General features: G+C 37.2%; 1 protein-coding gene across 1 annotated transcript in view; it reads right to left on the bottom strand.

Annotated features, from left to right (window-relative positions):
• Positions 1-25,671, bottom strand: part of CTNNA3 (catenin alpha 3) — a gene marked incomplete at both ends in the record, with an annotated part of 466,214 nt that overhangs the window by 125,805 nt on the left and 314,738 nt on the right. Inside the window, one exon of the mRNA XM_080347591.1 lies at positions 4,908-5,064. Coding sequence (XP_080203717.1) covers positions 4,908-5,064 — 157 coding nt within the window. The remainder of the gene's footprint in view (positions 1-4,907; positions 5,065-25,671) is intronic.

Genomic DNA, 25,671 nt, shown 5'->3' with positions numbered 1-25,671 from the left:
TCTGAATGTTCTACCATTTGCCTCCATCTATGTATTTACAGTGACCTTAGTTATAAACGGCACCTCTACAAAAAACTCTTGCCCTGTCTAGTCTCAAACCTGTAGCAATTTTGTACATACAGAAATTGCAGATGATCATTCAAAATAGAGATCAGAGGGAAGATCGCTTTCCAAACTTTTTGGCAAAGTTAGTATCACAATTCAGCAGCACTGACGCCATCAGTATATTGCAATAAACAAGTGAAGAGTGCGCAAAGGATAAAAATCCTAGGTTTAACACAAAACACACTACTTAGTAATGGTGTAATAAGCACAACAATACATTCTGTTTCCTGACACTGATTTAGTGCAGTGAAGGACAGGCAATGCCAGGAGAATCAGAACCTGTATTTGGCAGGAAGGCATGACATACAAAGAACTGCAAAACCTATCATATCTAACTTCCATTCTCCTTCCAGTTGCCTCCTGCCCAGAGGTTGTCACCCTACTTAAACCAGTGGGACAGCAAGCAATTCTTTATAGCAGCCACATCTCCTGGCAACTAACTTGGGGAAAATGACATCAGTTATTACACGGAAGAAAATCAACATGCCTCAGTCACTCCAGATAAAAGAAGGAAGCACAAAATAATTTAAAAACTTGCTAATGAACACACATCAGAAAGGAACACTGAACAAACACGTTATTTCCCCCAATATTCTTTACTGCATGACCAACTTATTTATGGAATGCCATTATTAACAATTTCTGCAATTATGAAATTACCAGTACATATAAAAAACTAAGAAATTATTCAATGTGATTCCAGCACAATTACCCCAGCACAAAGAATAATCCATATTTTAATACCTCCTTCCCCCTCAACCCTCAATCCACCAGCAGAAGAGTGACTGAGGATGCAACAATGACTGCAATTCCAGTTTGGATGCCAACTTCCTCGCTCATCTGTGATGATCAGTGTGAGTCATCACACAGCTCCTAAAAGAACTAGGACCTCTGGTTAGCACACAGAATGCACAGAGCAGGACAGGGTGAGTCACATTCATCACCTCTGGTGCTCAGCATCCTTCCCTCGCAAAATGTCATCAATTAATATAAGTTAAAACCTAGGTTATTTTCACCTTGAAGTTTGCTGCTTCTGTTTCAAAAAAGAAAAAGGGGTTTTATACTAAAAACCAAAGCTTTCTCTTCCCTTCAAATATAACAAAGAAAAGTTACCACCCCCTTCATGTCTTGGCCTGCTTCCACCCTCAGACTGTAATGGCTAGTATAAATTATTGTTTCAGACAATTTGAGGCCCCAGAAAAAAAGAACAAAGCAGCACTGGGTAGACTATGACACAATCCTGGATAAATGACTATGGAGAGATTAAAAGGACAGGCAGCATAAACAAAGTTATTTCTTAAGAATACCTTTATACATAATGTGACACTGGATAACGAACAGTTCAACAGCAGAATAACTACTGTAGGGCAGAGATAAGGAAGAATATGCGATATTCAGAGACTATTACAACAGCTTAAAATGCAGTTGCATATAAGGGATGCAAAAAGTCAAAGGAACTAAAAGGATAGCATGATTAAAAAAAAAAAAAAAATCGATTCAGAGTCATTTTGGAGAAGACTAGGAAAGATCTGCATTTATTGTCTGAGACTGGATAATGCTAGGTATCTACTACAGATTTGAAAGAATAAACTTAAAAAGTTATTAGGAACCTGGCTACCAACAGGAAATACATCCGACTGAATGATCAAGGGGAGAATTCATAAAATTTTATGTGTAGTCTAATCTCAAACTTTTTCTGTATTCAGGAGAAAGACCAAATCATCCAGAAGAACAAGTGACACTCTCCCAAATATCTATAAATGAGCACATCTCTGTCCACTGAGTACAGAATGGGAGGCAGGGGGAACCCACAAACCACACAACTTGGAGATTATTTTAGGACTAGGAAATGCATTCAACTGTATATTGAAAAATAAATGCTCATCAGATTTTGTCCAAGAAGTGATCATGTAAAACCGAATAAGTTTCATATGAAATCTCTGCAGGAAATCTGAAGTTTGTCCTGCTCTGCACAAGATGCTTTAATACTAAATCTCCAGAGTTCTCTTCTATTTACTTTTATTCTTTGGTTCTATTCTCCTATTTTGCCACTTGTACGTGCCAAACGACATGCTTCCTGCTACACCCCCTGTTTCCTAATCAACTATTAAAGATCTCTTCCAAGTGTAGACACAGCAGTAGCAGCAGGGGCTGCAGATTTAAAACTATAATGTTAGGAAAGAAGTGAAGCTGCTTATTTGCTCCCTCTTTGTTACCAGTAAATAACTTCCTTATAACTGGGCCTTTGGAAAAATGACATACGGTAAGTTTCTTTTTTACTGTTTATTTTTGCTAGTGTTAAACTGAGGAAGCTTCACTGAAATCAAATAAAAAGTACATGATTATGGCAGCAAAACATGTGCCCCCCTAGTACTTGTTTTTCTTGGGGCCATAAGTCCATTTAGACTCAAGAAAACTGCTTTCTCCAACATTTTTGTGATAACATCCTATCTTCTGTTGCTTTCCATGAATGTAAAGTAGTTTCTGAAGGCACAGGTTTACATTAAAAGGGAGCTTCTCACTGCATCCCATCATGCTAGAAAGACTTACCATATTCTTAGGTTCAAAGGAAAGGATTACAAGACTGGAAATGCATTTCCAGCCTGCACGATTTCAGATTTTTAGAGAATTCCTTGCATGCTCCACACGTGGAGTGTGTTCTTCTCAATTCATTTCAGGGGGCCAGCTGTTTCCTAGACCTCCTCTCAAAGCTTGTACACTACACTAGAACAAGAATATAACAGGTAGGTGAACTATGACTCTTCTCCCTCTTGCCAGCAGGAACTGAGCTGTGCCAATTCTTCAGTTAAAAAATTATTTCCTTTTGCTTTCTCAAGTAAGCCTGAATAATCTTTAGTCCTATCACAAGACACCATTAGCAGTCTCGGAAGTCTTTATCTATCTATTCAAGACAGTTCAGTTCAATTTCTGTAAGGAGCTGAACAGGGGGCACCTCTGTACACATTGTATCATATTTTTCTGTTCACAATACTAAAAATGTGAGTAATACTTAATCTTCTCTGGATGCTACTGAAGATCGATCTGCAGATGTCCACATCTACCACTATCAGTTTAGCAGTGGAAACTGCATGGGGGAGTGACACAAACACTTACCTGAGGCAAATGTTTTAATCATTCCACTCACCATCACTTCTGGTAGAGGAACAACAAAATGTACATCAGATAAAACCATCTCAAAGTCTAACGACTTATTACCCATTATTTGGAATTCATTTACCTTTAAAAAAATTGTTCAGTTTAAAGTATTGATGAGATTATAAGAGTCAAAATGCATTTTGGACAAATTGTATTTTAAGGAGGTATTTGAAACGGCAGAGAGCAGAGACATCATTACACCAAGAACACAAGAAGAAAGGGTATATGTTATTTGCATACAGTACATGAAGAAGAGGATCTATTCATACATGAGGAGGGATGAGAAAAAGACATGACGGAAATCTTTTTATGAAAACATAAAACTTCAAATCTGGCAGAAGAGGACCTAGTATCGTAAGGATTTAAGCATAGCGATACTGTAAATTTTACAGACCTAAACTCAGCAAGCATGGAAGGGTGGAGAGAAGGTTCAGTAGACGAAATAATCTCAGTTTGGGCAAGGACATGGAGGAGAGGACAGAAAAGCAGCATGAGGGTCTGCCAATCAGGCTCTTCAAGAAGACAACAGAAAGGAAAACCACAGGTCCTGAGAATTTTGTATATATAAACACACTTTTGACCTTTTTCTTACCCATAATCTTTGTAAAAGGTGAGTTAACTCTTGGACTAAAAGATCCAACTCTTTCACTAATTTTCAATCATGTAATAATGTTAAAATACTTATAAATTGCAACTAACAAGAGGAAAACTTACATATAAAACAAGGAAATACTGGCATTTCAGTTTTTCCATCTCTATCCAAAAGCTTTACTCATGTAACTTTGAAGGGTATTATCACAGAAGAATCAACATTAGAAAATGACATCATGAACTACGTTTTCAGCCCGACTGTATCAGGAAAGAGACACTTAAAGAGTCAGTTTACGAGAGTAGAGTTGAAGACAATGCTTAAGATTCAGCAACGTAAACAAAATTCTAATCATACCCAAACTAGTTTCCTGGAAATTCATCCATCAAATGCAATAGCACATTTCATTTTACTTACAAGGAATCTAAAAACTTCACATCATCATGATAAATAGACGACTGTATTTGTTACACTTAATGTCAGTGAGTTATAAAGATTAATAGCCACATTCTTCCTTGCATAAATTAACTACCCAAAACTGATAAGCTGAGACTGATTCTCTGTTCACAGGAGGTATAACAGGTCTATGAACAGTATCCTCATTTATAATGTTTCATAATTGCAACATTTTCTATACAATTCATTAGCTCTTGCTTCCCTTTATAAGGAAGAGACCATCATTTAAACTATGGGACCAAGTTCCAGAGTAACTGGAATACAGAATATTTTAAGAATCTCCTTTTTTCTGTGTATGCACACTGATATGTGCTTTGTTTTCTAAAAGGAAACTTCTGAGGACTGCAGAGAGGATTCTGAAACTTTGAGCTAAAGGAACCTGTGAGGATGGATAAAGATATGCATCATAACCCAGCCAGCCTGTTTCAGGTACCTACAGTTTGCTCAAACAACTTCTACTCAGCTATACGTTGTGTGAGAGTAGATGTAACCACTTGACAAAATCTTATAAAAACTAATCTTCCAATGTTTTTCTTTTCAAATGTTATTAAAAGTATTCAAAAATTATAAAAGCAAAATCAGATTCTGAAAATTATCATACCTGATACAGCAAGAAAGTCATCGATACTTGTTATATCATCCACAGCTTCGGTAAGAACATGGATGTGATTCTCCCATGTACTCCTATACATCTCCATGGTGCTCTTTACAACATGGCTTTTTGGTCTGGCAGCAAGAGCTAAAGCAGCATTAATAACCTGTACCAAAAAAAAAAAAAAAAAAAAAAAAAATCAAATCACAAAACCCAACATCTAAGCAATTATGTCTTCAAAAAGAAAAATGCTACTTTTTACTTAAAACTGCAGAGCAGCATTTCTGTTCTCTAAGCAAAAGTGTTGCTCAGCTTTTGTTTCTCTTCTCAGCATGAATACCATTCAGATGCTGCTTAGGCTAACTTCCATTTTAGCTTCTATTCTGTTAATGTCTTAACTGATGGACTCTAAAAATCCCATTGTTTTGGTTTTAGTTGGAGAACTCATACTCTTCCAGTTTGCAAGGTATCAGAAAGTGGTTTTTTATATAAGACAGCCACTTATCAGTACAGCATACACCACTCCAGTTTTGCGTTTAAACTTTTTAGCACCTGTTACCACACAGCTTATCACAGAGTATCTTGACTAAAAGAGAGAGTATCAGCCTCTGTCATGTGAAAAGGAAAGGTTTTGTCAGGACAAGATACCTCGTTTAGGATCAGTGGCATGGGACATAACAGATACTACTACATTTGTATCAAAGCAGCAGTCTGATATTTCTAAAACAGGGCTAAAAATGCTGTGTGCACAGGAAGAGGGTAGATTCTATCTCTCCCAGGAAAGAATAACTGCAGATGGAAAAACTGGATCCTGAAGTGAATACTTCCACAGATACCTCTTCAATCAGTTCATTAGCTAGAGGGCTTTTTTTCCCCTCATACAGCTTTTTGTTGATGTTTTATCTATAAACATTACCTAGATTAAACTAACACATATCCCAGGTAGAAGCTGAACATTAACCTTATACCAACCCTTTTTTCCCTTCCCACATTGTGTATTTATCAAGGGGAGAATGGTTTTCAGAAGACAGAACACGAGATAAAGCAAAAAATGTGAAGAATAAAAACAATGCAGCACACTAATCCCCAGTGCTGACAATATACATTCACGGAACATTCTCAGTATCACGGCACCATTGAACCAAAAGTCATTGAACCAAAGAATAAATAGGAAACTCCTCGTCTTAAGTCCATCTGATGTTTCTTTACAATAATAGCACACTAATCCATGTGCATCATGAAAAGCAAAAAAGAAACTTTAAATTGCAGGAAGGTAAAAAGACCAAAAAAAAGAACACAATTTATTAAAAAATAAAAAATAAAAAATAAAAAAAACCCACAACACAAAACCACCTCAAATTTTGTAGGCAAAAAGCCCTCTATTTACTATAAATTCTCTAACTCATTAAAACAGTAATTTGCTTAAGATTAAAAATTAAAATATCAACTGCACTAATTGGTGAACTGAGGAAGACCATATTATTATGTCATCTGATGCATAATATAGTGCCAACATGCAGTATCACACTAACATGCCAGTACAATTTAATGCATATTTCTGTAATACAGGAATTCAATTATCATAACGTTGTTACTTAATTTTGAATAGCTGCATAATAAATACATTTAAACACTTGTTTAATTGTTGTCTGAACATAACCCATCCCAAAATTACTATTGAATTAGTAGTAATCTACAGTGCAGAACCTTCCTACTCTGACAAAACATCTGCTAAGATACACAGAAACCACAAAGTACATTGAATAAAGCTGAAGTTGTCATCTTCCAGATTACTAATACCCAAATTATTTAATTCATTATATTTTCAAGTTTTTGACAATTAATTTTCCCTTCCTATATACAGCATAGCACCCTGCAGCTACCTTAAAGAACATGCTATCAAACTAGCCATATTTAGAAAATAATTTAAAATTTTACTGAAGAACTAAAGCAAAGAATGAAGTTAATGCTAATTAAATGCAAGACGCATATGCTATAGAAAAATGTACTAAATGGTTGAGCAATTACAGCCTGAAAGTCTTGAGTCTGATGAGTATTTTTTTAAGCTGCACAGCTGCTTCTTTTAAAAGTATCTGGTGATAATAAATATCATCACTGTACTTCTGATAATATAGAATACTCTTTAAAATTAAAAAAAAAAAAACTAATAATAAAAATAAAAAGCACCTCAAACCCCACCACCATCACAGTTTGCCTGTAAAATGATTTTTTAAAGTCTAGCTCACAAGCCATACAACACACACATAATGAAGTCTAAAGGCTCATTTAAAATAGGTCTGATTTCATACAGTATCCTTAAAACAAAGTCACAGATGTTACAAGAAGGTGACAGAACAGTGTTCTAGCCAGGCCCAGTAAGGACTCAGAATTGACTACTCTTTTTCCTTTTCTAATTATAATTTGGTTTATGGTAAGCACAGAGTTTTCCCCATAGTTTTCAGGCATGCCTTCAATATAGCCCCTTCATTACCTGTTGTACCATTTTATTTTGTCCATACTCCAGATGTATAAAACCTGCAAAAAAGCATTTATTATCAGTTGTATCACCTGGCAGCAAATCTGTCTTGATGGTATATGACCTGACCCTAAAAGGCGGCACAACATTTACGTCTCTTACGTGAAAAACAAATTCACCACTCCCAATTATTGTTTGGTTTGTTTGGGTTTTTATGGGTTGTTTGGGTTTTTGAGGTTGGTTTGGTTTTTTGTTTGATTGTTTTAAATGCAATTGCTAGGAAACATATATAATTAAAATAACAAATGCACAGAAGGTACCTTATATTTTCATTTGTAAATAACATTCTTTTCCCCAATAAAAAGCAGGAGAGAATCACAGTAACTTCCAGACATATGAGAAGAGAAGCTCTCCCTAATGAATGTTGAGTGCAGCTTGGAACACTACTAAAATCACACATCATTTCTAATATTTGAAAAATGGCAGTAGTACAGCAATGATGACACAGATTAAAAGGTTGATAATTTATACTTTGAAAGTCCATTCAAAGACACCAACAAAGGTGCCTATGGCATATGCAAACTACCATAATACACCTGCCTACATTCCCACATGCACTGCTTATTTGCAGCCTCAGTTCTTTGGAAATGTAGGGTCTCTTCCCGCAGACTTTTGTTTACACTTTCATAACCAATTGCTTCTGGCTTCTCAAATAGGTCAACTCAAAATGCTTAAGGCTTAAATCTCCATTTACATATATTGCTTCTACTGAAGGCTCTGCATGCACAGGTTTGTGTTTTGTTTTGTTGGTTTTTTTTGTTTTGGTTTGGTTTTTTGTTGGGTTTTTTTTTTGCAAAGAGTTAAAGCACAGAATTTACAAGCTTATTAGGGTTCATTTTTACAAAGCATTCAGCATTTTCCTCTGTTATAGTACTACCTTTGGTACTAAACACACATTTTGAATAAATACTTCAAAGCAGGCAATAACATACTATGCTAAAGCCAGTCTCAACTGACTTCCTGTTCCACCAGTAATACAAACAACTTCCTTTGTTTATTAAAACAAACGCTTAAAATTCAAAAGGTGCAACTCTAAGCAGTTTATGAACTATGCTTCAGATCACCTTTTGAATTTTGTTACCGTATGCCTCAGGACCTGTGGTGATTAAGTCCACTGGTTCAAGTTTCTACTGGAATTAAGGTGCTTCATCAATAGGATCAAATAGCAGGCTGAAGAGCCAAGATCTCTGAGCTCTGCCCACAGGTGTGAGGCAGCTGGGAAGCGGGGCATGGATGGGGCAGACCTTGACTGACAGCCAGACTGATCAATAAGAATATTCCACATCATTAGATTCATGCTTCATATTTAAGGAGAGCTGGATTTCCCAGCTATGGAGACCCATTCTGGTTGTGCTCCATTTCAGCTGAGTTCTGTTTGTGAGATCTCCTTGTTTGGTCATTTGCCCTCCTGCTGTTTTGCAGTAGCCTCTGGGCCTTGCTGCCTTTTTCTCTCTACTCTCTCTCCAGAATCAGCTGGTTGGGACCTGGGTGCTCTGTCTCTTCTCAGGACTGGCTGCTCGGTGCAGAGTTCATGATAAGCTGCATTATTTATTTTATTTATTTATTTTATAGTCTGTTTCCATTTTGTATATGTTAGTAGTAGTAATAGTGGTATATTAATATTTTATTTTATCATTATTTTATTAAACTGTTCATCTCAACCTACAAGTTTCTCCCTTTCAATTTTCTCCCCTATTTGTTGGGGTAGGGAGTGAGCAAGTGGCTATTGTGGCTGTGATTGCTAGATGGGGTTAAACTGTTGACAAAAGTGACTTGGAAAAACCATAATAAAAAATCTCACACATAAATAGACAAACTAGATGAGGGAAAAGCTTGCACTAATACCCTTTCCCTTTCCTTTATCCCCTTTAAAGGAGACTGAGCTTTCAGTTCCTAAAAATTATTCCCCCAAGCATAGACTAGAAGTACAAGGCCATCTCATTAACTACTAATTTTATCCCCAAGACATGGAAAATAAGGAAGAAAATATGGTGACTCGAGACTTGCACACAGACTATGTTTTTACAACAATTCTGCATTTGGTACTTTGGGAGTTCCATTTCTGGTGACAGGACACATTACATCCTTCAGAAACATATGTGGAACAAAAGCAACCCTATCAAGCTTCAGCTCAGTGCCCAAAACTCTTTGGTTGAAAAGCAATGCTGCCTGTGATGCTCTTTCTATATGAAATTTAGAATACACAAACAGAAAATTAAGTGTAGTAACAGTGGACTTCCATATATTTTTTTTAAGCAATATTAGCAGCTTAACCATTTTAGGAATTAGTAGAAAACTGTTTCCTTTGTCCTTGAGACAAGGTTCGGTATTTTTCTTCAAAGGTACAAGCCATACTGATAACCATTTACACTTATTCTACCTTAAGCTTTGTTTTCATCAGCCAGTACACAACATATCATGAAAGAAAGAAGAATAATTTCAGTTAAAACAGAAAAATAATTTATAAAGCAGGCAACATTCTTCATGGTCGTTGCTTTTATTTGTTCCAAAATTATACTCAGAAAACATGCAACATAATGACAACAGGACAACACCGGCGTACACAACTAAATGGGAGAGAATTAAAAAGCAGAGGAGAAGCAGCAGCAGAAGAGCATAAAACTAATATTGCCAGTAAAATATAGTCCAAGTTATCTTCTGCTTTCTAAAAAAAGGAAGAAACAGTTCAAATCACATATTGGTCCTGGAAAAAAGCCATGAAAAAGACTTTACAAGATACCTTGATAGACCAGTATATGCTGGTACATTAGCAGCGAGAAGACCACCATTTTGGTCAGCCTATAAGTAGTAAGCCTTAATGCTCAGATTTGTTACAGGCAAAGACTGATATAGTAAAGACTAGTAGTACTGGTAGCATACATGAAGTGTTACATTACAGCGAGGGGATATATGACTATTTTCAAATTCATATGTAGCTGCTGCATAGGAGAAATAAAACTGCAATCTATGCTACCAGGAACAGGTCAGGAACTACTGGACAGAACTGTAGGATGAGAGGAGGTTGCCTAGGTTTTTTGGGTTGTTTTCTTGTTGATTGCTTTTTGTGTGAGTGATTTTGTTCTGTGTTTTTGTTTGTTTGTTTTAAACAGAATGCCTAACTGAAGTGATAGTTAATATCCACAAAAACAGACTGTTTGGATAGATGCTAAACTCCCTATCACCAGAGGTATTTGAGAGAAGGGTAGTTAAAACATCTGCCAGGAATATTTTAAATCTCTAGGCCATGGAGGAGTTGATCTTGTATTGGTGGAAGAAAGAGGAAAGGGAAATTGTATTACACATGACACAGATACAACATCAAAATAAAACTAAAATGAAATGGTTTCCTAACTTGACAACAAACATTTGTTACAGTACAGGAAAAGAACAGAAATTCTAATACCGCCAGGAAGAAAAGGCATCAAGGCTGGCATCAAACAGGCATCATCTACATATTGTGGGACACTTTTAAAAGAGTTGGGATGATTAATTTGTAATTAATATGTTTTCAATGCTAACTGTAAACATTTTAAAAGTTATCGAGTAGTAAATACTTGCCATTACTAGATAAGCCTCAAAACTGAGCACTTGCTGGAAAGCATGTTTCAAGCAATCAGCATATAATTCTACATATTTTTAATAAGCAAAACACACGCAAAAAACCAATCCACTGCTAATCCCTGTGCAGGTCAGGGATCTTACAATAAATATTTCAAGCTTATGTCAGGTGGAGATCCAGTCAAAATTTTGATTCTAGGATGTGGACTGCATAGATCTGCAGCAAGCAGAAAGAAATGCTACAGAGCTAACACAGAAGGAGCAGATTTGTTCTGCCTTTGTTGCTCTGATCTCAGAACTGCTTCCTAAACCACACTGTGAGATGCACAAACTTGCCAATACCTTTCAGAAAGAGTGTAACTGGGGTGCTTTCTCTCACCCTGCCAGTGAGAAACGTGCAAAGGAGTCCTCACAAAGCTGGGCTTTGCAGCACACAGACTGCTGCACGATCTGCAGTTATGAGGTCCCTTCCTCCATACAGCTGAACTGTCCATAACATAAGCTAGCAATAGAGCACTGAGAGTATACAACTATACCGGAGTCCACTGCCCAAGGGGTCCAGGAGATGGACTGCAGAGCTGGAAGAGTATTAGCACCCCATTAAATACCCTCCCATCTTCTTAAACCAAAACAGGATCTACATCTCTGATCACATTTGGATATTCCACAGTTGGATGCGAGAAACCATCTCTGGTTTCTTTATTTCAACATCAATACCAAAGACAGAAGACCTTTCCACATACAGTGTAATACATAAAAGCCCAATTCTGTTTGGCTCTATAGCAACTTCCCCAACACTCTCTTCAAGGTAAGAAGTTTGCAGGAGTTGAAATCTTGCTATTTTCATTCCTATTACACTTGATCCAATTTGACAGGCTCAATTTTCTGAGCTAAGGACTCAAAATTTCACCTCAATAATTCTTAGGTCAGATTGCTCCCATTTCCACTACACTAACTAAACAACGTAGGTTTTAACATGTGTCCATCATGACTGAAATACTACACAAGTTATTTCTAACTTTTCTGTTAATGCCTCCAGTAAGATACTATCTGAAAATCAACCCCTATTTCTGGTTGAATACAATAAAGCCTTATTCTTCCTGTAGTTTCTTCTTTGTTTTAGAATATTTATCAGTGGATCAGCTCTGCCAAAAATAATGAGACTGTGTAAAAAGCTGTTTCAGTAACAGAACCACCACAAAATTTTTATCTTGCCAAATGCACTGAAGAGGTAAACTGCTTGAGAAGATCAACAAAACTATTACAGAATGTAGACAACTTTACTAAGTGTGTGAATTTAGAAATTCAGACTCCGGATCTCTCCAGAGGTAATATCCTGAAACTTTCACTATATGTAAAAACTATAGCGCAGGCAGGCTGGAAGGCATCCTCATCTAACAGTACAGAGACTGTCCTGGCACATCAACTCATGGACTCTACAAGGCTACACAAGATCCACAAATCATCTAGCCTGACCACCTAAATAATAGGAACCACAGAATTTACCTAAGACTTCCCTCTGGAAGTTTACAGATAGAGTTTAAATCAGTTTTGTTCTACATAAAGGCAGTTAATCCCAAATTAAATATTTCAGGTGACAATATCCTATTAGGAAAAGACTTAATTGCAGTTAGAATAAATGCAATTTCCACAAATGTGACAACACCTACATTCCATAAAATGATCTGGACTGATATTAATGAAATTGAAATCCTGCCATAGCTAAACTGCAGAGCAGGGTAGAGACCATGTTTGTTTGTTCTGCCTGGGAACAATGTCAAGGTAAGAGACCTAAGGGTTAAGCAAGGTTGCTAAAGCTTGGCTAAGCACAGGTATACTATTAGCTCTGATAGCCAAGATTCATTAAAATAAAACAGCAGTCGTGAAAGGCTACTTCATATAGACTTCTAAGTAGTTCTAGCCACGAGAGTCTTTGCTGGACATTTCCAGTATGACTGAAAAAGGGGGCACTGACCATTCTGGTGTTAGTGTTGTGGAAGCTTGTCCACCTCAGACCCAACAGGAACCACAATGGCAAGAGGCAGCCGCCACTTTGCTCATCCAAACAGCATAATACAATGCTGCTCAGTAAGATCTGTCTCATGTTCTTTGTTTGAATCCTGTTATCTGATTTTTTCTTCCATTTTAGAAAAAAAATCAAACTCAGCAAGAAGCTCTATCCGTTTTTTATTAAGAAACGATATTATGTATGTGTTCAAAATCCTTGACAAACGCGAACATCACTAATATTTTGATGTTCAGAACAGAACTTAAGTAGAAATTTCAAAAAATTGTGAAGCCACATAGAAAAAAGCAAGCATCCATCACGTATGATTTAGACTGTTGGTATTCTCAATAAGGTTTAAGAAACCTGAACAGATACACTATCACACAAGTAAAACTCAGTTTTTAAGCCCTCTTTTTCATAAAAAAAAAACCCCACCCATACTTCACAGCAGTGCTCTCACATTCTTACCAACAAGAGACCAAGATAAAAAAGTTTTAGCCAACTTTTTAGGCTTCATGGAGCTTAGCTTTTCTACCTCACTCCAATTACCATTTATGGCATAAATTTATCATTATCTGAATTGACCTCAAGAAACAATGAGAACAAAACTAATCTGAAGTCACTGTTTCATCACTACTTATCTAAAACAGGGCTATAATTTGTTGCTGGTCAATTAAATATAGCCTTACTCTATAATATTACAGTGAATTTAGGCTCTTCTAATTTCATCATTACCTATCATTACTTTTTTCCCCAAATGTTTTATTTCTGCACCACAAACCTCACGGTTCAGGTAAACATTACCAGAAAGCTGTTATTCCTCCTTCTCTACTGCTTCGGCATGTCACCAAGAGCTAAATTAATAGTTTTTAAGTATCTCCTCGCACTTCCGAGCACAAGATAGCTGAGGACAGCATTTATTGTTATTACTTCTAGGGCACTAACATACATATGTCCCCATCAAGTACAGGAAAAAATATAACTCTACACAGTCCATTAGATGAAAGAAGTTAACACAACAATAACACAAGTTTATACGAGTTGAGGACAGAGTAAAATGATGACAATAGTAAGATAATCCTCATATCTTCTAGTAACTAGTTTCTAAGCAGCTGATGTCTACATAAAAATACAGATAAGCTAACACGAGGTTTGACACATACACAATAGATGCAGCTCTCAGGGAGCTACTGCACAAACATGTTCAAATGAAAAAAAAAAACCAAACCACACCACGAACAACAAACAAACAAATGCCCACACAAGAACAAAAGGACACAAAAGAATAATAAAAAGTGCAGAGCAGGGTTGGAGTAACATTACAAGAGCATACTTTGACCAACTATTTCATTAAATAATATAAGGAAAAAACCAATATGATATGGCAGTGACTAATGCAGGAGAAAACTAGGAATTTATTTGAAATAAAAAATATTAGTCTAACAAAATCAAGAAAGTCTTAATTAATTCCTTGGGTTTTGTTGGTGATTACCTTTTTTGCAGTTGAACAGGAGCTGGCTGCCCAGCTCTACCTCCATCTGCACCTCCAACAGACGAATTTCCAACAAAATCAAGTGGGCAGATGCATCAACTTGACACAGTAGAGACAAATCCGGTCAAATATTTCTCCAAGGTGGTAGAGAAATTTACCTCAGAGAAAAGAAGGGTCAGTTCTGTCCCAGTGTAAGTTAACAAAGTGAAGCTGAAGGAGCTGAAGTTGAAAGAGCTCACCCCAGGATAACATGGCTTAGAAATCGAATCAAACCAGGAACAAGTATAGCTTTAGGAATAAATATTCTCAAACCATTTTATTTCTCTAGGAGATTAGTAATACCTCGTAAGACTATGTGTACTGACAGTCGAAGTTAAATGCATATGATTTCAGGTGATGGGGGAGAGAGTGCCTTTAAGCTCCTCTCATTTATACCTGAATTCTCAGACATCCATTTTATCTCAATTTAACCAACATCTGTAACCAGCCTTTTAATCACCTACAGATTTCTGTGCCATTGATATTCTTATAATCCTGCCTGTATAGAAGAACGCTACAAAGGTGTCACAGTTCCTCTTATTTACTAACAAAGGAAACTTGTCATTATCATACTGCTCTTAAGAATTACCCTACCAGAAATATTTCACTGAGTTTTCTGTATACAGTATCTTCTCCAATTACATGCAATGATATCTCAAAAGCAGCTAAAACATTAAAAACAAGAACTTCAGAAACATGTTTCTGAAATGAGAGTCTTTTTTATTCAGAACCCAATTCACACTTTTCAAAACAAGATCTTAAGACTGCAGCCCCATAAAAGAGGCTTCTGACACTGAATTTACCTTTCTGGTCGTTTCACTTTCTGTCCCTCATTTTCTCCACTGGCCATGCTATGCCACCTTCACACACACTGAGCAATAAACAAAGCTACAGTGCTCACAGTGACTAATATTTAAAACAGATTAGCATGAAAGCCACAAACTCTAACCAAAGCATGGGCAACTTCGCTCTTCAGACCTTACTGTTGAGTAACTCACTACTTCATCCTCGCTTTCAGGCCTCAATGGCGTGCTTTATTTGCTCTGCATGGCTGAGGGCCTCATCTCTAGGGGAGACGCATGGATAACTACACAGGAAAATAAGATCTATCTATACAATAGTAAGTATATGGAAAATGGATTGTACTCAAACCTAGTTCCACACAGCTCTCGTGGACTCAGCCAAAATGGACTTTTAGAAGTACATGCACCAAAAGCGTAGCACTTGTGCATAGATGAGAAAGACTTGGCACCAATCTCTACTGCAGAAATGTAAAAAACATGCTCACAAGGTAAAGTCCAGATGGGGACTCTGCTTATTTGTTGCCTTCTCTAGTCACACCAAACTGAGAACAGTCTGTAAAGCTGGTGTTTCTGAAGAACTCCCACATTTGTGGAAGACGTTAAAGCTCACAAAGTTCTCTTAATCTGCATGCAGAGCTAATGTCTCCAAAATCTGATACATGATTGAGAATGCTGGCCCCAACATTAAACTCAAGTTCTTATGAAAAGGAACTATGTTGTGCCTTGATACTACAGGATCAGTAAATGTAGTTGAAAACTGGTAGGTTCAACTGCCATCCTGCTTCCTGAAATACAGTAATAGGTCCATACTTGCACCAAAGCAAAAGCTGACAGAAATTTAAAGTTTTGGCTGGGGTACAAAGTTTTGAGCTGAATGTAGACTAGAATTCCTCTGAAGCCAAAAGTAAAGAAAGGGTCTCCAATTAGTTCTTCCTATGTATAGAATAGCATTCTCTACAATCATGTAAATAAACAGAAATTGAATTCAAAGCATCTGATTTGACCATAGTTTTGTTACGGGAAGATGTAAAGTTGTAGCTCTGTATTTTTATACCTAAAGAAAACATAATGGATGGTCATGTTCAAGGTGAACAGTACATTAAGTGTGTCACTTGATCCTGTTACTCCTAGCGATCAGAATGCATGTCTTTTTTAAAAAAATCAAAACTATTTTGTGGATTTTTTTTTTCCAACCTATTACTGAAATAATAATCTCATTTTAATTCACAAAAGGAATTATATTACTTAGGACAGTATCAATAAGGAATAAAACTGATATCCATCTATTTTTGATCCAAGAGGTCCTAAGGCTTTTCTTCCTCCACTGAAAAATGATCAACTGAATGTCTAAAAAATCTTGCAGCTGGGATGGAATAACTACTTGTGATGATACAGTCTGGGAACCAACTGGCTGGGGAGCAGCTCTCCTGGAAAAGGACCTGACATCTCACTGGACAACGCTTACGGGTAGATGTCAGGAGCATGTTCCAGAGACAACGAAGGCTAACCACATAGTGAGCTGAAAGGACAGGAGCATAGCTAGTAGGATGAGAAAGGTAACACTTAACAAGATCACATCTAGAAAACTATGTGCAGTTTTGGGCCCTCTGATACACAACAAACACCAACAAAGTAGAACAAAATCAGAAGGCCACCAAGGGGCTGGAGCTCTTACCCTGCAAAGAGGGAGAGAGAACTGAGCTTCTTCAGTCTAGGGAAAAAAAAGTGGCTTCAGAGGGACATAGACCAGTCCCTCAACACAAAGGAGATTAAAAAGACAACAGATTCTTCCCAGCACAGTGGGAGGATATTATGACAGTGATCAAAAACTGAGGGAGGCTCTGACAATAGAGAGCACAAAGACGCACAAGCGCACTTTCACACAAGGTCAGTCAAGCAGTGGAACAGGTTGCCCAAAGAGTTGGTGCAGTCTCTGTTCTCAGCAATTTTCAAGACCTGACCGGTCAAAGTTTAGAAAATCCAGTTCGAAATTCAGCACTGAAACTGATCTAAGCAGAAGGATGGGCTACAGACATCCTAAAGTCCCTTTCAACCTGAATTATTCTATAATTCTGTTCTGTAATGCACAGTTACAGAATAATTATATGATATATTTTTAGTTACTAACATTGACTCCTTCTTTGGCAAGAGCGATTCACTTCTCAGGAATGCTCTATGACAAGTAATAAAAATTAAAGCAGATAATTATCAATAGATAATATCATGAATTGTGGATGGGTTTCTATTAGATAGAGATTTGTTACTGAACTAGCCAGGCCCAAAGGAATTTCAAGGCCACCTCAGAAAGCTGAAAACAGGACCTGCTGAGTGAGGCAGTTCTACAATAACAGGGCCTCAACAAGATGTAAATCAACAGACCTATCAGCAGTAAGACTCCAGTGTGTGGACAGCTCATAAACATAGATTATATCCAATTAGTGAATGCATGCTTGGAGCGTGGACGTGTGATCAGAGAGGAGTTGCATATATAAGGAGGCTTGTTTCTGTAATAAATGGCTTCGCGTGATTCACATTGAATTGGAATGCTGAGTTCTTTAGTCGTTCCAACAATGAATAGTATCTGCTGACACAAAAATTACTAGTGAAGAAGCCACAGAAACACACTGACAGTCTGCTACTTTTCTTCTTTTAACACAAAATTCTGCAGAACTATTTCTGTCAAGTTGTGCCTTGTATTTCTCTCAAACAATTCAGTGGGAGAGTCTCAATATCCAGACATCCCCAAACTCCATAAAAAGGCATCCATATTATGTACTAACCCCAAAAAAAACAAACTTGCAAGAAAAAAAAACACACTATACTGATGAAAAGGCTCAGGGTTATATGACACTGTTCCTTTGTCATCTGCCATTGAAAGCCATTAAAATAACAAAGATATTCAAAACCCCTAACAATTTAAAAGCCTTGAAAGCTGGGCATCTTGTATATAAAATATTTAATCATAAAATGTATTTCAGTCAATATAATTAAATAAAATTGAGATTGTATTGATAATGCAGCTCTAGACAATAGACAAATTCTACTCAAGCGATAAGTGACTTCCAAGAGTAAATTAATTTCTTGCTACGTTTATTAATAAAATCAACTTTAATTGTTCGCAGAATTTACACAGTGATATCTATCCTCACTGAGAACAGCTAAAAAGAGATGCAAAGTTAGGGAAGATCTTTTAATCATTATATCAAAAGTGACTCATCAGTGAAAAAGTGAGATTGTACTTCCACAAGAAAACTTCCTCTTCTGAAAACAGGCAAAGTTCCACCCACAGCTCACTGTTCTTTTTCCACAACATCCTGAAAAGCTCTCTCAGCAGCATTACCAAGTACTGATAGTTATGAGGAGTTACGTGTACAGGTGGTATGATGGGATAAACAAATAACCATAAGTTTTTATATTATATTCAGAAAACATTAAGACACCTATTGCTTCAGAGACTCAAAAATTCCAGCAAGAAATAATGATGCAATAACAAGAACATAGCAACTCCTAGTATGCTAAATGCAATGGTTAACGTACTTTGGACAAATTACGATCCAACATAAAATTTCAAAGTCCTAATTGCAATCTCTATTTTGGCAAAACTAGCATTTCAGTAGCTGTATGATTCTGCTTTCCCTCCTTTCCAACCATTTAAAGCGGGAGGAAAAAATTACACTGCATCTACTTGGTTTGACTACTTGGTAAGATTTCAGTTACATACTCATACACAAAGTGGAATACTGTACCTTAAAGAGAACAAAACAAATGTTATGTCACACCCCAGATGTGCTACACTGAAGTACCTGCAAAGTGAAGCCTATATAACAACAGTTTCTTTGCACCATTGGTCAACAACTGTAGTCCCAAAGATTCTTGGCATTTCAAGGGGGTTGTGTTGGTGGGGTTGGGGTTTTTCCCCCAGTGAAATATCTCCCATCAAGAGAGTTTCACTTTCTGGAATTCTCTCAAGCAAAATCCTCTGCAGCCAAACAAAAAAGAACTAAGATAATAGTACAAAATTAAAACAATATATTGTCGATACCTTAACAGGTATGCATGACACGAAGGTAAGCTAAGTATTTCCACATTTCCTCCTAGCTTTCATTTTGTGTCCTGTATTTCACATAAACAGTCTGTACACCCTCTGAGCAGAAAGAAGTTAAAAAAAAAAAAAAAACAAACCACAAAAAAAAAAACCAGACAGTGAGGACAATTCAGGACACGTAATGAGAAATTCCAATCTCTGCTCCACCGCCCAGGAAGGAATCAGGAATCTTAATCCCTTTTACTCTTAAAAACCATTTCTGAATGCAAGTGCAGAGACTCATAATGAAATTGGGTTCTCACACATTACTCATATTATCGTCTTGTAAAAGAGGAACTCAACACTCCCTCCATTTTATGTCACGCACCATCACGACTACTTTTTTTTCCTCAGTTGTTGGTCCTATTTTTCTAGTGTCTTTAGTCCTTTAGTCTATTTTTCACATACAGCAACACCAGCAGAATATTGACATAAAATAGGATCAAGACAAGAGGAAAGCTGTTGCCTGCAACCAAAAGATGTACCATTAAGGAAAAGGGAAATGAGGTGATTCTGGAAGCATCACTCATTATTTATATATGCCATGATTTAGGTACTGCTAAAACAAGTGTCGGAAGCACGCAGTCCAGAAAAAATTCCTTATGACACCATCTCTCCCAGAAAGCTATGCGTGTACAGGTAGTAATTCCACCTTGGAGATACAAATCACAGCAGAGTCTGCATTCTTCAAAAATTTCAGTGATGCTATAGTGGAACACAAAGTGAGTATGACTGCAGTTCTTAATTTCACATTAATCTTGCATTTTCCCAGAAAATTACTGTCTCTTCAAGTACTATCATGAAACAGCCAAGCAGTCACAGCCAACGTAAGACTTTCAGGGAAATCTAAAAGTGACACTGTTACTTTTCTCCCTTCAAACTGTTTATTGGAAAAGTTAATCCAAGGCAAACATGTCACTAAGTCTATTTGAATAAGAGTATAAAGCATTAGACCTTCCAATACATCTTGGTAGCCTACAGCTGTAGGATTCCATAGTACCCCAACCAGCTAAAAATGCCACATGCTTTATAATCTCTTTCAAACAACAATTTCCACAAACAGCAAAAGGTAACATCCTACAACTATTAATATCAGTAAATTATGCTAGAGGATACAGGAAAGGTTTTCTCCTTTGTATCATTTTCAGGTGTTGTCAGCCAGCCTAGAAACTGGAGCACAGCTAGTTTTGTACATGTTCCTTTTCTGCAAATTGCCCATCACACCAAGACTGCAGTGTTCTGATGGTGCAAAGGATCGTCCATCCACATAAGATCATATATTATTATGATACTTGAGGACTAGACTAATGATTTTTTCCATGCAATGTCTCCTGATAGCTGGTAACAACAGCTATCTACTAATACTGAAAACAAACACTAACTTCTAACACCAAAACTTTGCCACTGTCAGCTCAACCTGGCATCAGCCTGAACTGCTACCAAAAGCAGTGGCCCGCTCTTCCTTTAGACTCCTTTCCCTCATTCCTCCCCCTGAGCCAGCAGCAGTGCTCACACATCCACACAGCAAACTACCTCAGGCAACTGACTTTAATTAAAATCAACCTCCTTGCTTGCTTCCCAGGTTAATTCTCAGCTGCATCAGCTTCCTGATCCAGATCGCTGAGGCGCAGTATGACTGCTGCTGGTAGTCGCAAGGGAAAGAGGCAGAAATAACAGCTTGAGAGTAGCAGGGGTGACCAATTCACTAGCAGCAGCGATGACATACGCCACATTGAACTGGTTGTGGAACAAAGGTTTAAAAGAAGGTATTAAACATCAGAATGTTCAAGCAGACTACCATAGCTATCAAGGTTAATGACAATTCTTCATTACCTTCAGCAGCATTGTGTGTGAACTTTGCAAACACAGTGAAAACCTACAAGTAAAATGTACCACTTTGCCAAAATATCTTTTCTTTAGTTTTAGAAATACTATTATTAAGACTTGACACGTCCTTTTAATTAATCTCTCAACTGAAAGGCTGAAGACAGTACTTAAGAAGATGTCTGATACTGTTAGATACTAAGATCTGTTTTCTCTCTTTTAAAGCAGATGGTAGAGGACTCACTGATTTACCATGTTCTCCCCTTTACCTTCTGCCCTTGCACAGGACTGCTGTATTTGAAGAAAATGGTATTAAGACAGATAAGAAGACAGGCCACACAGGCAGTTCAACCAAGAAGATGAAACAATTGTGGTTATTAAAGTGATACTGGTGAAGAGTTTTTATGATGCTAATAAATTCAGTGTCCCCCACCATTTAATGTACCAGAGCAAATAACAAAATGGATGAGTGATTTTCTCTTATGAAAAAGTAAATTATAGAAAATGTAAACTGCTAGCTTCAAAAATCCACAGCATCACAAAATATAATTAAACTCCAGTACCTGAAAACAGTAAGACATCAAAAGATACTGCCCACTTACTAGCTATCAAGTCTCATTTTTGTGAATGAGAATTTTCGTGTTTGTCCAATACACCACCTACTTTCTAGAAAATTACATAGAGGCAAATAATATCCATCTATCTGTATCAACTTGAAAAGGCTAAACAATTTTAAGTGTAAATCAAAACATAGCTCAAAGGAAAGACTAAATTCTCCTGTTCAACTTTATAAGGGAAAAACATACTGATAAAATGTTTAATTTTGAGAAAAAATTCATAGGACATTCAAAGCTTGAGCAAAACTTATATGAAACCTAACAAAGTTCTGACCACAGTTTTAAGAAAGAATGCAGAGAACATGCAAGCCCTGCCTGGAAATCAGAGCTGCTCAGCTGGATATTGGTATGCGTGGAGCACGCGGCAGTAACTGCGAGGCTGCCAAAGACTTCTATGCAGCTTTGCAGCAAACTGTAGGTGTAGTTAATGTACTCTGGAAGCAGACAGAATACAAGTGGCTTGCAGACTGGACTGGAGATGCGTTGCCTGGATCTCTTCTGCAGACACACACATACACAGGCCAAAAAACACCTCTGTTGCTCAGCTCCTGGTTCCACAGTATTTCTGAATTACTGATATACAGACCTCGTCACATAATCCTAAAAAACAGGCAACAGGCTTAATACTGTCTCCTAAGGAGATAGGTAAGAAAACATCACTACCATAGTGCTGATATTACTAAAATTCAAAGAAAGGAAGGCTGCAAGGGCTGGTTTCCTGCAAGGAGTCTCAGCACGTTTTGCCATTCTGCCTACTTGCAGGTACATTTGTCAACTGAGAAGCAAATCTCTAATATCAAAACACAGTCTTCAGTTCCAGACAGTCATGTTAGCACTGAAAAAGCAAATGAATTATGCTGGACAAGCCAAATATAAAATGTTAAATAGAGATGTCAGATCAGTATTTGAATGGCCTGGAAATGTGATGTGTATAAACATTCCCACTGATCAGCTCAGCAACTTGTTTACCCTAATTCCTTTCCATGTTACTGGGACTACCACACTGAATTATTTACAAACTCACACAGCCAAAAAAATCAGCTTCTATCTTTAGTGGTATTTTAATAGTCACATACCAAGCAATATTAAAAATAACAGCATATTAAGTTCCAAGCAGAAAGAAAAGAGAACACTGAGAAAAAGAGCTGTATCTTTCACAAATGTGCCAAGTATAATGCTCTTTTCATCAGTATTTTTTTTCTAAATATTGTGGGAGGAGAAAGAACAGTACATATAAAAATAAAAACAAACTGCAACAGTGAACCCAAGACACTAAGCTTGTTAAAGCTCAGTGCTCAGGAAACACATGTCAATACATACCACATGTTTTCTGTCCCAGTCTATGGCCAGCAGGGATGCAGAACTGCAGTAGCTGTTTTCAGAGACTTCTGACTGTTGGCCATGTCTAAACTCCAATCTGGGAATCAGCAATTTTATTAAGAATTTACTAACAGTAGATTTTGTAGTGTGATTTTACTGAATGGTGTTAAATAGCATAATCGAAACAATTACTTGTAAGATGACAGACACACCATAGCAATATGAACCCAGCAAAGTCAGATAGCTAAAACAGGTCCTAACGCACTGCAAACCAAAATAATAATCAGTCTGATTTAGGGTCAAATACTAACAGGCCTGTTTTCAGGAAAAAAACAAAAATAAATAAAAACAGAACATTCATATTTTGTCCAAGAGTTTTTAGAGGGAAGATGAGTCTATACATGCTATTTTTATGCTATGAAATTTAAATAGAAGTGCTGGAAGTTCCCAAGACATTGTTCAAGAGTAGGAGCACACCAGAACACCTTGTGTCCTTTTCTAACATATTACAAAGACAAGGGTCACTCTCCCAAATCCCTCCTGAAGTTGTGCAGGAGTTCTTGAGTGAAATGACATGATTTGAGCTCCCCTGTAAATAGCATTGAAAACAACAGAAATATTAAGTAGTTTCTTACATACTGAGCAGTGAATTTAGGAGCCGAAAGAGAAGACAGACACTTCTAATGGAATCTGGATGAAGACGAGCAAATTATGGGGCTCAGTGAAGCCAGTCCACATGTCCTTGCTAAATGAAGTTGGAGTGAAACAGTAAAGCGTTTTCGCTAGGAGGGAGTTCAGTTTCCTAAGCGTGGAATCTAACAGACAAACATTCTTTTAAAAGGAAAAAAAAAAATCAACACCTGGGTCTTTCAACATAAATACTCTGTAATAATCTAATTTTCCCACTTTAAAAATTGTCAGAAATCTGGTGTGTATTGTCAGAAGTTTTTTGCAAGATCTCAAAAGTCTGTTTTCATGAGTCATCACTCCAAGTTGCCAGAGCCTAACCTCAACCATACTGCATGTCTCACTCCCTTTCATGCATCTAGAGAATTACAAATTTAGTAAGATCCTATCAAGCTTTTTGGCGTTTGTTACAGCTTTTTCCTCACAGTTGAACTGGAAATATCATAGGAACAGGACTAACAAACTTATGCCTCTGTTAGCAAGTATTTCAGCTTAACTTCTTGCATAGTATTTTGCTAAGCATCACAGGAACTGTCGGTACAAATGTGCAAAGTAAATGAGGGTGGAGGGAAAGAGAAGTATGGGCACTGAATGAACTACAGAAGACATTTCTACTGAATAAGGAGTAGGGTAAGAGAAAAAGCAAACACAGATATCCATTTGCTGAATATTACAAACTCCATAAACCAAAATGAATAGGTAAGAGTACATGAAGCTTACCAACACTAAATAAGTTCTTTGTCAGTAAAAAGTTCTGAACAAGAACTTCAAGGCAGAAATGCTATGGCAGGTACCAAACCCTGTCTGCAACTGGGCACCCCACTATAGAACAGTTTTAAGATGAGAGACATCGAGGTATCATAGACATTAAGAGAGCTAATACATCCGCTACAAAACAAATAAATCAAAATCCTATCAAATCTCAAATATTAGTTTCCAAACTGAGACACTGCACATGCACCAGTGGTAAAACGGAAAGTCAAGACATGTTAGAAGCAGGCAGTTTGTTTAAAAAATAACATCTTCTTATTCATACTTTTCCTCAAAGTGTAGTCATCCAGGTAAAACAGAAGCCTCTACCGCCATTAGACCAGCATGAGAGAGAAGACAGAACCGAAGGTCTGTTTGCATTAGTGCTCTTAGCACTCCCTGGCTTCCATTGCCTCAGGGAGGAAAATGTCATTATCTCTCATTATGTGCATCACATCACCTCCACTATGTGATTTCTAACAAACATGAATTTCAGAACACACACACACACACCTTCAGCTACCTACTGTTCAATCTTGCTTCTCTGCTCCCCGCCAAGACCATGTTCTTAGCCCAGGTCAAGTCACCTATCTAAGGCCTTCAACTTACTGATTTAACATTAAATATTCTCAATATTATTTCTCAAGTATTCATGCAATTTCAGGAACAACAGGCATGTGTATCGTATTGGCTCTCGCATACGTGCCTAGCTTCTTTCATTTATTGAACAGACAAAATATTTGCTAATAACCTCTCCTGAGGGGAAAAAAAAAAAAAAAGGTCAGAGTTCAGAATCAAGCATCTACATTTTAACTAGAGTACAGTGTAATTAATATAACATAAGCATGTCTGTGAATTCTAATCATTAAAAGGCTCCTCCAGCATTTGCCAACTTTGTGCTTGCCTTTTCCCCAGTGCTACGTAGGAAGTTTCGCTGGTCAAATCTGCAGAACTCCTAAGAAAGACTCCAAGGTGTTTTCTGTAGGTCTTGTTTTCATTGCTCTTTTTTGGCTGGTGTGTTTAGGGGGGTATGGGATTTTGTCATTTTTGTTTGT

This window comes from Nesoenas mayeri, assembly GCF_963082525.1.
Source record: "Nesoenas mayeri genome assembly, chromosome: 7".
Lineage (NCBI taxonomy): Eukaryota > Metazoa > Chordata > Aves > Columbiformes > Columbidae > Nesoenas > Nesoenas mayeri.
This window is presented reverse-complemented; position numbering and strand designations above follow the sequence as displayed.